This window comes from Sander lucioperca, chromosome 3 (assembly GCF_008315115.2).
Source record: "Sander lucioperca isolate FBNREF2018 chromosome 3, SLUC_FBN_1.2, whole genome shotgun sequence".
Taxonomy (NCBI): Eukaryota; Metazoa; Chordata; class Actinopteri; order Perciformes; family Percidae; genus Sander; species Sander lucioperca.
The window spans coordinates 11,997,504-12,011,025 of NC_050175.1; the positions used below are offsets into that span (position 1 = coordinate 11,997,504).

The following is a 13,522-nucleotide window of genomic DNA, read 5'->3' on the forward strand; positions in this document are numbered from 1 at the left end:
AGTGTGTTCAAGTGTTTTAAATGGGTAACATTCTTTAACAAAAAGTAGCCTATTGACAGGGGCCAAACTGTCACTGTTAATGATTTGGCCGTTTTAAGTTATTTCTCCCATGTTGCTAGTGGAGGCTGTGGCTTGTATGAAGTCCTTTATGTAATATAATGCTTTACCTGTCCCCCTCCATATTATTATGTATAGCATTCTTGCCACTGGTTTCGTTTATTTTAAACATGCAGTTGGTCTTGGTGCAGTTGGTTTTTACACAGTTCTTTTCCTTCCTTAGAACATATTTACAATCCTTATCCTCAGTAGAATTGAGATTCTTGGTTCTCAATCCAGTTAAATTTTTTGACATTTACTGTATTCATGCAAACAAAAAAGTGTCACTGTTATGCTGATGACACACATTTATATCTAGGTGAAATTCTAACAGTACCTGTCTAGCCATTCCCATGAATTGTCTAGACAGCATACAAAGTGTCAAAAATTAATTACACCAATTCTGAAATAATCTTTTTCTCAACTAAATTGCTTCACCATGAAGATGACACACTGTCTTAACTTTGACAGAGGGCTGTTTCCCCATACAAAGAGAAACATTTTAATCCATAAGTTATTAGGAAATAGTCATTCATGCAGTTTGTTCTTGTTTAGTTAAATAAATAATGTCTTGCACTTCTCTACTACTTGCACAACAGTATCCCTTTTTTGCACTTTTACACTGATTGGCTGTCATTGTCAGAACTGAATTTTTCCAAATTCTATCACTTGTATCACAGATATTTTATCCAATATTACCAAAGTTGCATTCATAGGTCTTGTGGCAGCTTTCTTTTTTATTTACAATCTACTTAAAATCAATTGAGAGCTAGATTTGAAACACTCTGGAAGCTTACACACATTAAATAATTACATGATACCTTTGAACGCTTACGTTTATGATTCTTTCATGTCTTATTTTTAGGGCTGTCAAACAATTAATTCTTTCTTAATCGCGATTAATCACTGAATTTCTATAGTTAATCGCGATTAATCGCAAGTTTTATCACATGATTAAAATTCTATTATTTTGCATTTCAGAACTGTTTTTAAGTACATATTAACAATGGAAAGCAATTCTTCCCAGTGTATCTTGATTGGGAATCAAATGAATGCAAAGAAAGTTACTTTATGAAGTTGACTTTAAGATTTGTATTTGTTTATTATTTATTTATTTACTGTAAACAAAAGAAAATGTGCGAATCTAGTCACACATTTGAATCTAGAGTCAATATAGTGTGCAGTAACTCCTAAATAATTTTGATTACTCACTGACGTCCAGTGATCACCGGTTAATGAGACAGCGTTTGCACTTTGCAGCAGTTCCAGTTTTATTTTAATTCGGCTTTACACAATGTGCATATGGCTTTCGACTTCTGAGCTGTCCGGGAGTTTTGGAAATAAAATGCGCCATTCAGAATTGTGTTGCTGCTGTCTTTCTCCATCATGCCTGCAGCAGTAGGATGTGTTACGAGGAAGTATGGTAGCTTGATGTTAAGTAAAGGTGCGGCAAAGGGTCAAAATAGTAGCCTGTTAGGCACGACACGAAGCTGAGTGAAGTGTAAAATAATTTAATAAATGGCGGCATGCGATTAATGCGATTAAAAAAAAATAACGTGTTATGCTCAGCCCTTAATCACATTGCGATTAACGCGTTAATGCTGACAGCCCTACTTATTTTACTTTTATTTCTCTTCCTGATATTTCGTTTTTTTCAGAAGTTGGTGGACCAGGACCTAAATGCGAGGGAATATTGAGCTTACAATCAACAGGTGGTCAGAAAAGGTTTTCCAATGGGATGCTCTGTTTCTTCTGGGCATGTAAGTAGGGCAATTGCTAGCTAACACATTAGCTAAAAGAACCTGATAAGCTGAAGGCTCTCTGTGAGTTTGTTTTAAAGTATTTCCCCACTTAACTATCACTACAATAAGCAAGTAGAAACTCAGTGTGGCATTAGATTTTAAGAATGGCTAATTGTGATTAAATGGTAACGATTTGATGTTCCAATTAAAATGTTTCTGTAAACTGAAATTTTATAGAATGTAGTCTGTGCTGTTTAATAATTGTATAGCAAGTAACAATGGAAATTAACCAAATAACAAACTCATACCTACAGTATCATGTTATACTATGCTTGAACTATTTATGCATAGTTCTTTCATTACTGTGTCCGTTATTCCACACCAGTTTCAAATGAATACGTGAATGACATCATACTTATATATATATATATATATATATATATATATATATATATATATATATATATATATATATATATATATAATGTCTTCTGAGGACACATTCAGTGATTCATGTGCAGTGCACAATAATCATGTCTTTATAAGACTGTGAATGTAAAAACTCTATCTGTCTGCTGAAAAGGTAGTGTGAATAGCAGGAGAAGGAAATGGATATTGAGTGAAAAGACAGATACAGAGTATGCAGCTGTGCGCTGTAAGGTGGTGGATGCTGACTGTGGGAATCTTTTGTGTGCGATAACAGCGAGAATGTCTGAGTGTGTGACTGTGAACTGTTGATGTGCTTTGAAAGGAGTCACTGTGGTGTCTGTATATATATATATATATATATATATATATAGGTGTGTGTGTATAGTACACTGTATATACATACTAAATGGTAGTAGAAAGGAGATAAAGAAATAGATAAGTAGATAGATCTGGTATCTTTTGTGTGTATGTTTTTGTCATAAATGCATGAGCATTTTTAAACCACCTAAAAAAGACAAAGACATTCAATATTGCATTTTAAAAAGAGGAATACACCCTCCAGTGGCGGTATGCATGTGGAATAGAAAACTTTAAAGGAAGGCTTGCTCTGTCTCTTGGCAGGGCAAAAAAGAGAGTCAAAAAGTCCACCAATCTTTGTTGTAAACTTTATCCCAGTCTACCTCAAACATTTTATAAAAGTAAGACCACAGGCAAAACAGCTTGCATAAATAGACATCAAAGTGACATCATATCACTTGCAAAACGTTCTATGACTGTCCACATTGAGTGGAAAAGCAATTGTTTGCAACTACGTTGAAATATTCTAGACACTGAATTCTGTTGTTAGAACATTTGTTATGAGTGTGTTACTTACAGGCATAGTCTGTCCCCCATGCAAGCTGTTGATGGCTGCCTGCGCTTCTGCGTGGCTGGAGAACTTGACAAAGGCGCAGCCTGTATACACAGAAAACGAGAGAAATAGAAGGGATTGGCACAAAATCAGGGATATGGCCTTGAATATGGGGGAAAGACACCATTCGTTACCATTGTTTTCATGTTATCTGGTTTGTAAATATTCTGCTGTTTGTGTGTTCAGCGCATAACTCTGAATAAATCAGTCTAATTGTAGTGAAGGCATTAGCTGCGTGGAACATCCTGTCCCTCGCCCATTTCTAATTCCACCTCCTCCACTTCGGAGCATGGAGCCAAGGCGTTTACTATCCTGACTTGTTTGTGATTATTAATCTGTTTAATATTTACACATTGTGATTTGTGTGCAGTCACTCATGAAAGAGATTATGATGACAAAGGCATAGTATTATAATCTGCCTATCTAACCGAATCTTTGCTCGCATATAATTTCAGATGGGAGGTCGGGGGGCTTTGCTCAAGGGGCATTCAAATCATCTTAAATCTGTTGTGTAGTTAACGCAAAAAAGGAAAAGTCAACATAAAAAGTTGGCCAGAAGACAAGGGAACGGCTGGTGGCAGCATTGTTCTGGAGCCTCATTGCATTAACATTTCAGATGATGTTAAAAATGATTCAAATAGATAATAATAATAATAATAATAATAATAATAATAATAATAATAACAATGCACAATATGTTTTTGGATGGTTACATACTGTATACTAACCACATGATTAACTAGTGTATCAGTGTGTAGGTAAGGACAGGCTCTAAACTACTATAACATAAAGACAAGTGAAATACAGTGGAACTGAAATGTGGTAATTTTCAAAAAGCCATTAAATTCAACAGGAGCTATTTCTCTAAGCTTTATGGTCGTCATAGACTGCACACAGTATTCTGTTATGTCCTATTCTTATCCTTGCCTTCAGGTAGCTCATGTGTTAAGTCAAGAGGTACCTAATTAACAAACTCATGGATTAATTCTGCCCCCTTTTCATTAATTGAGTAGCACCAGTGTGTTAGAACCAGACATGCTTTTCCTGAGTTCAATCACTGGTTTCTTGAGAACTGCTGACAACCTATTTAAAATGTTCATATAAAACGTTCATATAAATGTATCCACTCTACATTCCCAAAGGAGTCATGATGATTGATTCCAATTACAAACACTGATAGGTAGGCTCAGGGGGTGTTCTGTGCCTGGCAGTGACCCCTTCACTTCTACATCTCACGAGTCAGCTTTGCTTCCCAGACAAGCAGATTAATCATTTCCTGACAAAATCAAAAAGATCAGAATCAATGAAAGACAATTTCCACCTTTACCTGAGGCTTACTGTCCACATTCCAGCCATACAATAAATGGTAAGCAGTTGAAACTGTTGTGTGCAGACATGTGGTGAGTAGTAAAGGCCATGTGTTTCCTGTACTGTCAAATGTCCTCAAAGTATTATAAATCTACAGAGGCAAACAGATAAGTCAAAGAAGGCTTTGATTCTGCCACAACACTCGAGCACCCTTTTACTTTACTTGAACACCCCTCCGGGTAGAGGCAGGAAAGGTCTTCATTTGTCCAACTGAAATGCATCAGCCTACTGTGTGCCATTTGACTGCCAGTCTGTCTTTGAAGGAACAAACACATTTAACCTTTGTTGTTGAAATAATAAGGGGCAGTTTGTTCTTGCAAAAGCCTTTTTGTTTTGTTAGGCAAGATGACTTGTTGTTGGTTCCCTAACAAGGCTATCAGATTGTGCCAGAATCCCAGTGACCCCAGCAGCTCAGCCCAGCCAGAAAGACACTCACAACCACAGGACTTGGCATACACCATCAATGGCAAAGTCATGTCAAACATACAATGTCCTCAAATTTCTCCACCAGAAAAAAAAACAATGCTGTAGCCTCACTTTTCCTGACCTAGAAAAGAAAAAAGTTAAGGGACACAGAGCACAACATCTCAGAAGAATTGAAAGTGCTACAGCCCCTAAATTATAGTGCACATTTGAGTTTTTGAATTTGATGGCTCAGAATGAGATGGGGGGGAAAAAGGAAAAATAGAGATTGTATTGCTTTCAAGCAAGAGGATCTGCACTGCCTTTTGAATTCCCGGGGTAATAATATGTATGCATGAATTCCATCCCGCTGAATGGGTGACATTTATAACACAACTTAATTATAGACGTAAAAGCCATCTCTCTATTTTTCCTGACAATTCAGGGCTCTATTCAACTCTGGCAGCAAGTGTTGCACTTTGAAAGTACTTTGAGGAGCAGCGCCATAGAGAGATGGATGTTAAACTTCTCGGCCTTTTTATTGGGTGAAGAGGGGTGCTGAAAAGCTTCTCAGTCGCATAAATTTACATCAACAGGGGACAAAGCCTCCATCATGGAACAGATAGCACTGTCAATTTCAAGGTCTGTCTCATTCAAATTACGGGAACCTCATCCCAAGAGAGGCGGCTGGAAAAATAATTTGCCGTAACATCCCGTAATGATTGCGTGGGACTGTTGCACAGTGAGTGATAGGACCAGATACCTATATATGAGACCTTTGTCTGGTGGTAGCATTCATAGTTAACATTGCTCTACAGTTTTCTATTTCATAGCAGTGAAAACTTGAAGAAAAGGTAATGATCAAGCCAGTGATAATAGAGACAAATAGCAACACAGGAAATGTATGGCATGTGAAGAGAGAAGAAAGAGATGAGGTGCGGGGTGCAAGAGGGTGAAAAGGAGTGGAAGTGCAAATGAGGGAGAAAACTAGCTCCTGTTTGACACAGCAGCACCGGCCTTATTTCATTTTATGTGCTGTCAATCAGCTTGAGGCATCTGAGCAGACAGGATGAAAGGGAGCCGGGGAGGGAGGGAGAGGAAACAAGCCAGGGAGAAAGAAAGGTAGTGAGCCGGTGGGGCAACGCAGAGCAATAGACCCGGGATTAACAGTGAGAGGAACAGATGTAGACATAGATAGTCGTGTGGTTCAGTATAGCCAGCCTCTTCCTTTGATATACTCAGAAGGCTTGTGCAATATCAACCCCTCTCCTTTGCCTTCCCACACATCCTTTTCACACATAGGACAATAAATCACAGTCAACAGAGAGAAAGGGAGGTAGAGGTTCCGAGCAATATCACTGGCGTTATCGCTCCAAATATGGCTGTGAGACAGAGACCCATCAAAGACTGATGGGGAGCCTCTCGCTCTCTCAGAACAATCCCACCTGCATCGCACATTTCACAGCCATCTTTAATTTGACCACGCTCTACTAAGTTAATAGCACATAAGCCACAGACATGAATGTATAAGCTGTTCCTGAATGCAGGCAAATCTGCTGCACAGTGAGTGACAGCAGCAAAACTCTGAGCCTGGCTGCTTTATTTACAGTAGGACATTATCGTCCAATAGTGTCTCTGGGGAGGGATGACGGGAATGTGGGAAACAAACATGATTACATCCCTCCGCTTTTGAAATAACACGAAGGGGATGAGGAGGAGGAGGAGGAGGAGGAGGAGGAGAGGGGGTGAGCTCAAAGACAAGGTGTTGTTTGATGGATTTGTTGAGTACAAGCCCAGGGTGAGAGGAGCTGCCGTGATGAAGAGACAACATTAGAAGAAGTTCGGGAGGGAAAGAAAAAAGGAGAGGTAGAGTGAGAACAAAAAAGGCAAGGGAAGTACAGAGAGTAGTGAGAAAAGGAAAGTGTGAGGGGAGGAGGTGTCGGAGCACAGTGACAATGAGGTATGAAAGAAACGCGAGCGAGACACACAAGAGGTGGTGAAATAAACAGAATAGCTGAAAGGAAGGATGAGTTATTTAGAAGAGCACAGTGGATCGCAGACGATGTCAATGAGTGCACAGCAGGTGAAGCCCGGTTCCAAAAATGTGAGGAGCAAAAAGAGAGAGAGAGAAACAGTACACGTACTGACAGACAGAGGGATTAAGAGGGACAGACAGGGGAAAAAAGAGTGGGAGGTGTGTGGGCTCTGACCCTTACTGGCCCCATCAGGCCCACGCAGGACGGTGCACTCCTCGATCTGGCCGAAGGTCTCGAACAGCCGCCGGACGTCGTCCTCGCTCTGCTGCTTGCCGAGCATTCCCACAAACAGCTTCCTGTCTTCTGGATAGGAAGAGAGGAAGGGGGAGGGAAGGAGGGAGGGTGGAAGAGAGGAGAGAACAAATGCTACAGCTGATGGCACCGTTCTGCTGAGCTGAGAGGAACTTGTGCAACTCAAAACCGCCCCTTTTATCAGCAGTCTGCTGTGTTGAGCCTACGCTGCTGCTGTTGTTATTGTTGTTGATCTTACTGTTGTGTGGTGTGCCACCCCACCCTGGTATGAGGGAGTTATATTCCCTTTTCCTGTGAGCTATTCAAGTCTGCCACGGTGACATTTGATACAAATGCTGTTTGGAGCGCTGTGGGTTTCAGGTAGAAAGAGAGCGGGGGTGTTTTGCACAGGTTGACAAACTGTTAGATCGTCTGGATGCTTAATTCACTGAGTTGAAAGAGAACATGGAACAAGAACATGGTATTACATTTTCTCATCACCAAAGGAGTAGGAATTATAATAAGCACGAGTAAACTCCGCAGCACAATCTATTCCATGATAAACTCAGTAAAAGTGACAAAACTAAACAGTGTCTCAGCCAGCATGTACTTCCAAGACTATACTTTTTTCATCTGCTCCACTTTCTGCTGACAATCTGTAAAATATTTTGTATGGAGCCAAATTTAAGGCGCTCACATTCTTCAGTATCAATGCGTATGGAAATCTTGAAGTTGGGGAACAAATACTTGAAAATACTGAGTAGAATTTAAAAACAATTGCCCAGTGTTGGCCACCCAGAAATAACAAATGCATTGGAAAACATTTTAATGATGAAAGCTACAAGGTCTAGTTCTCATGCCTTGAAACGAAAGACTGGCAAAGCATTAAAATAGGTCCTGAATAAATATTTCTGTTGAATCTATGGTTTAATTAGCTGCTTATTTTCCACTATTATGAGTAATTAACCTCATTCATCAAAATTATGCTAAGATGCTTTTGAGATGCTTGGAGCAGATCTACTTCTTAATGTCCATTTATTGGTGACAAAAGCCGCTTTTACACATGGACTGCAACCCTGAACTTACATTTATCTAGACATCACCCAGAGGAGCTGTATGTGAGAACGTAAATGCCAGAATCAGTTGGACCAGACATCAAAGACAGGAACAGACTTTTCTCTGCCAGCCCCCTAGTACAAAGTCTGTATAATGTCCGATTGAGCCCATGTGTGAATAGAGCCGGTCGTTGTCCGAAGAAACACGTCAAGAGAGTAGGTGTGCTGAAGACGCTTCTATCATGTGGCTGGCGCGAAATGGGAAGTTTCCGAGAGTGAAGAAGAAGGGTGATTTACATGAAGACGCCACCGGAAATGTCTGACTGGAAAGACAAAGAGATTTACGAACTTCTGTCTGTAAGGGCCGACGCCGAAATCGTCAGACAAATCTAAGGAATGGCAATAGACTCGGTTGTTTATGACCAAATTACGAGGGCTACATTCTGACTATCAAACTGACATTTTATGTAAAATTTATCAATGGGAAAAGGTGATGGGTAAGTGGCCAAGGAACAGTGTTAAAATGAGAAAGCAGTCCCTTTTGTGCAGTCTAAATGTAACCTGAATCTAGTGTTATTTAACATCTGGGCTGACAGTGAGTACTGATTTTTCCAAATATCCTGATCAATATTCAACTGGAGTGAATTTTGCAGTGTTGTTTCTCATTAAGTTTGAAGGGCAGCTCCACCTACTCCAATATCTCCACTGCCACTGCATGTCAGAGTTGCTTCCTGAGCTCCAGAGGAGGGCTCTCTGGCTCAGACGTATGGGCTCTATACCACTACATTTTTGCCAGCCAGAAAGCTGAATTAAGTTTTCGAATTAATCTTCCCAGTGCCTTGGCATTAGACAGTGCATTCATCTTCTTTACATCTTTTCCATTATGCATTTCCTATTCCGCTGTGTTGTGGAATGAAATGGCTACTAGCAAGAACCCATCGCCAGAACTGATGGAAAGTGGCAGGAAGAGGAAGAAGAGTTTATTGGAAATGACACTGTTGATCTTCAGTGTGAGTCATTTGACTGGTAGGGAGCGGGCGAGGAGTGGAGGGCGAGAGCATCACCTGGGCCTCGACAGATGTGACGCCTCCTGTACCTGCCAGGCCCCATTAGACGCAGCTGTTCTAAAAATAAAGCACCAGGGCTTCCTTTTTGCAGCAGGGAAATCGGATCCTGTTTCATTCCTGTAAAGTTCAAATGAGACACGTGGCTGCTACCCGCTTGGCCACACAAATGAGCACCTGCATAATCAATAAGGCCATGCTGCCGAGTCCCTACTGCTGGTGTTGTAGCTGTGGTGTCAGTCCATGTTCCTGTAGTCACGCCTCACACAGCAGGAATTCGCAAACCCGCCAGCTGAGCCTGGTACTACTGCTCATTACTGTTCCTCCTCCCTTGGAGCTCCAGGATTGAAAGTGAGTGAGAAACCTGAAAAGATCACCACAGAGCCAGCCACTTATACTGTCGACTGGGATTTAGCAAAAACCGACAGGAGGACAGACATCTTGCTGAATATTGGGCATCAGCGGAGAAGCTGCGTAGCTGTAAAGTCAGCCCTGAACAGGTGTTGAAGAGAAATGAGTCTGATCCCTGTCCATGGCAGCAAAGGTGAAACATGAAATGAGGCCCCTCCAGAGCACACGACTTTGTCTTGATTGTCCTTGCATCTTTCAGATTTTCACCTAGGTGTCACTGTTACAACCGAAATGGGCAGAGTGCAGTTTTACAGGCCGCCTGCAGTGTGTTAATGTTTTGGGACAAAAGTCTCATCTCGGTCCTGGCCCGAGGAGATCTAATGGCGGCTTTACAAGGCTAATTAACAAGCCATGAGCAAAGTAATGAACTTTCAAAATGTGCTGGCAAACGCAAAAATAAATTACACCCCAGTGAAGGCATTAAAGGAAGTGTGAGTGTACTTGGGAGCCTTCCTTTTGGAGAGCCATGGTGAGAAAATGAATTTGGAGCTGCTATCTTTTCATTGCCTGACCTAAGAGTGTCTCAGTCGGCCCACTGTATGCCCTGGCCAGAGTATATATTGCTATTAATTAGTCCACTTTGCACCTGTGTCCAATGCAGCTCTTATTGGATTTAGCATGTTCTCGCTCATCTCCTATGGCCACTCGCAAGCTATAAATTGTTATTTTTGAATTTTATGAATATAAATAAATATCTTATAATGCACCCTCTGCACAAGGAGATGACTTCATGACTCCAAAGAGTTATCCATTACAAGTGGGGAGAGAAGAAAAAAGAAGTAGAGAAAGAATACTCTCAAGTACAGTCATGTATTTGCATTAAGAGGGGTGAGGACCTTCCTATGGAACTGTCTGAGGATACAGAAGTATGACAGAACTCATTGAGCCGACTGTTTGACCTCTTGGTACTTATCTCTCAATGAGAGAGGCTCTTCTTATCCCTCTAACAGAGCTGACCCACACAGCTGGAGAACATTTGAGCTCTACAGCACTTCTCTGCTCTACTCTGAAGAGACCTTTGTAATCTGCACTTTCAAACCTTGCCACTACTTTAAAATAATAATGTGTGCGTGGTAGTTAGGAAGCCTGGCTACATCATTGTGATGTTTTTTGTGTCATTGCATCCTCAAACACCACTAATTAATCCTGGAACATTTCCACTGTATACATTAAAATATAATTAGCAGATTCAAGGATACATTGGCTAAAAACAGGTTTGTGTGTATGGAAAAAGATATTTTTTATATTTGTATTTTTTATTTATGTAGCCTACAGTACTGTATATGTATACAGTATATGAATGCCCTTGTACATGTGTGCGAAGACATAGTATTCATATCCTATACATATCATCTTTTTCAGGCCTTTGCCCGTGCACACTCACTTCCTCTCACACAGTACTAGTATAAGTAATCCACACGTCTTTTTTGTTTCCTCATCTGCTGACTGAAGGTGGGAGCAATTGTGTGGAAAATGGTTCCATGTCAGTCTCCAGCCATGTCCAAACAGAGGTGGCATGTGGACAGCCTTGTTTTATGAATGCAAATAAAAAAAGATCAAAAAAGTTATCAAAACACTACTGACATCTGACAATTGCTCGTCTCAGGAAGCCTTTTCATTTCATCGCCCGGTATATTAAAAATTAATGGATTTTGCACAGGCACCATATGCTGTCAAGATTGATGCTTCTCTCCCTGGAATGAAGTGCTACTTGTGTTGTAGGCTGCAGTATATGCATATAGATTGTGCTTTTCCTTTCCTCTCATCTCCTTTTGTCTCTCTATTGCCCTCTCTGTATCTTTCTCTTTACCCTTTATTGTCATTGCTCACCCTGCTCTTTCTCTCCAGGCAAAGAATCAGTTGCCGTGAAGTCTACTTTTCAAAAGTTTCTGCTTTTGTTTTGCAATAATGGGAATATTCTTTTTTAAAGAATTACTCTCCTGCTCCTGTGTTGTGGTAAATATATATATATATATATATATATATATATATATATATTTGTATCGTATTGCCTGCTGGCAGCAGTCAGGGAAGCTTGGTAGTAGTAAGTGTTCAGAAAGCATGGACAGCTGCATCCAACGATTAAAGATGCCTGCTAGGCCGCTGGGTGCATTTCAAATGCAGAGTAATGTTCCAGGCAGCACAACAGAGAAGTTGTGCTTCTCATGGTCTCATTAGAAAAGCCTGGTGTGCTGCTGCCTGGGAGTTCCGCCACATCCGTTTCAGAAAGCAGGTTTAGTGAAAACTCTGAGTTTGTTAACCCTGAGATGAGGGAAACTCTGGGTTTTCTGTTTCAGAAAGAGAGGTAACTTAACCTCAGAGTCAGTTACTATGGTAACTGAGCCTGTGAACCTAACCTGGTCGGGAGCAGGTTTTCTTCAAGAAACCTCGAGTTTCTCTCAGTCTCCTCCCTCTGACACAGCGCTAGCTGTTCCATTTCCTCATTCATTCATTCAGTCTGTATCAGGCGCATTTTAGCACAGTTTGTAATTGGCATGAATAAAAAAACAGTGTTGGTTTATTAACCGTGTTAGGCAGACTATAAAACGTTTTTTTTTCTCAAAATATGGCATTTCCGTTTGTCGACGATCCCGTTGATGAAGAAGCTGTATTACTTCGCAGGGTGTTAAACATATGTCGGAGATGATATTGAGGCCCCGACGCATTTTAATTTCCAGATAACTTCCTATTTGAGCAGTATCGTTTTTCTTCCCAGTCTATCAGTTATGTAGCCTACATAACCTTATCCGTCCTCATATCACTAACATCCACCATCGTGGACATGCTGTAAATCCCAGCAGATTACTTGTGTCACATTACGTTTTTTTGCAAACAGCAGTTTTCTTTACAACATTGGTAATGCGGAGCATTTTAGTAAAGCCACTGTATAGCAAACGTCGTCAGAAGAGTGTGACTCGCTCTGAAACGTGTTTTAAACGTTTATGTAGTGTTCCCTGGACACAAACCAGTAAGAGCCATTGAAAAACGAGTTCCACAGTATTGCAGGTAAATTATGTAAACCCAATACATCCATGTGTACCCTTTGAAAAAAAAGATTATGAATTATAATTATGTTAATGATGGTGCTACAGCCTCAGAATGGGATGAGTAGGCCTAGTACTTTTTCGCCCGCAGTATTGCACCTAAATGAAATAGATTATAGGTTCAATACAATTTCACCAGTAATATTAGGCTATACTTATGATTAAATATGATATACACTATATTGGAATATACGCATTTACTCTAGCAGCAATTTTCTCCCACGCAAATTCTCTCTCTTTTGCAGCAGCCGCTGTGTTGCTTTTTTAACGAAATACATGTTCAAACTCGCTGTATGTGCGCATGAGTATTTCCGCCGACCCGTTTGTTTGTGGTTGTTATCGTTGTAAATTATAGTATCATGGCTCCATTCATGCTGCCTTTTTATTGTGGTGCTGCACGCGCATGAACCTACTCCAAGTTGATTGAACCAACTCATATCAGCTTCATATCAGCTGTTCTGAAACCGAAAACTCTGAGTTTCCCATCTCAGGGTAAATCAACTCAGAGATCAGGGTTTGACTTTGTTAAACCTCCTTCCTGAAACGGGCCCCAGACACACTTGCACATATAGGCATACAGACCGGGTGTACAAAATGTTGGCTTTGGCTTCTTAATATTGACTTATAATTTTCTTCATCATCTACTGTATGTCCCAGTTGTGTAAACTGAGGTAAAGAGGGAGTCTGTTTGGAATCAAAAGGTGCCATTTGCTTTCATTTTTGCTGTAGATAAT

The 13,522-nt window shown here is 40.5% G+C and overlaps 1 protein-coding gene across 11 annotated transcripts in view; it reads right to left on the bottom strand.

Moving 5' to 3' along the window:
* The window catches only part of si:dkey-205h23.2 (CUGBP Elav-like family member 4), a 148,480-nt gene that overhangs the window by 32,978 nt on the left and 101,980 nt on the right, over nt 1–13,522 (bottom strand). For 8 of the 11 annotated variants that reach the window (XR_004101885.2, XM_031281435.2, XM_031281439.2 and 5 more), the window contains exons 4-5: nt 7,158–7,286; nt 3,142–3,221 (exon numbers count right to left, since the gene is read on the bottom strand). Coding sequence is in view for 10 of the 11 variants with exons in the window: in XM_031281435.2 (XP_031137295.1) it covers nt 3,142–3,221; nt 7,158–7,286 (209 nt within the window). In the remaining variant the exon portion in view is untranslated. The remainder of the gene's footprint in view (nt 1–3,141; nt 3,222–7,157; nt 7,287–13,522) is intronic. The other 3 variants (XM_031281434.2, XM_031281441.2, XM_031281442.2) reach the window with 2 other exon arrangements.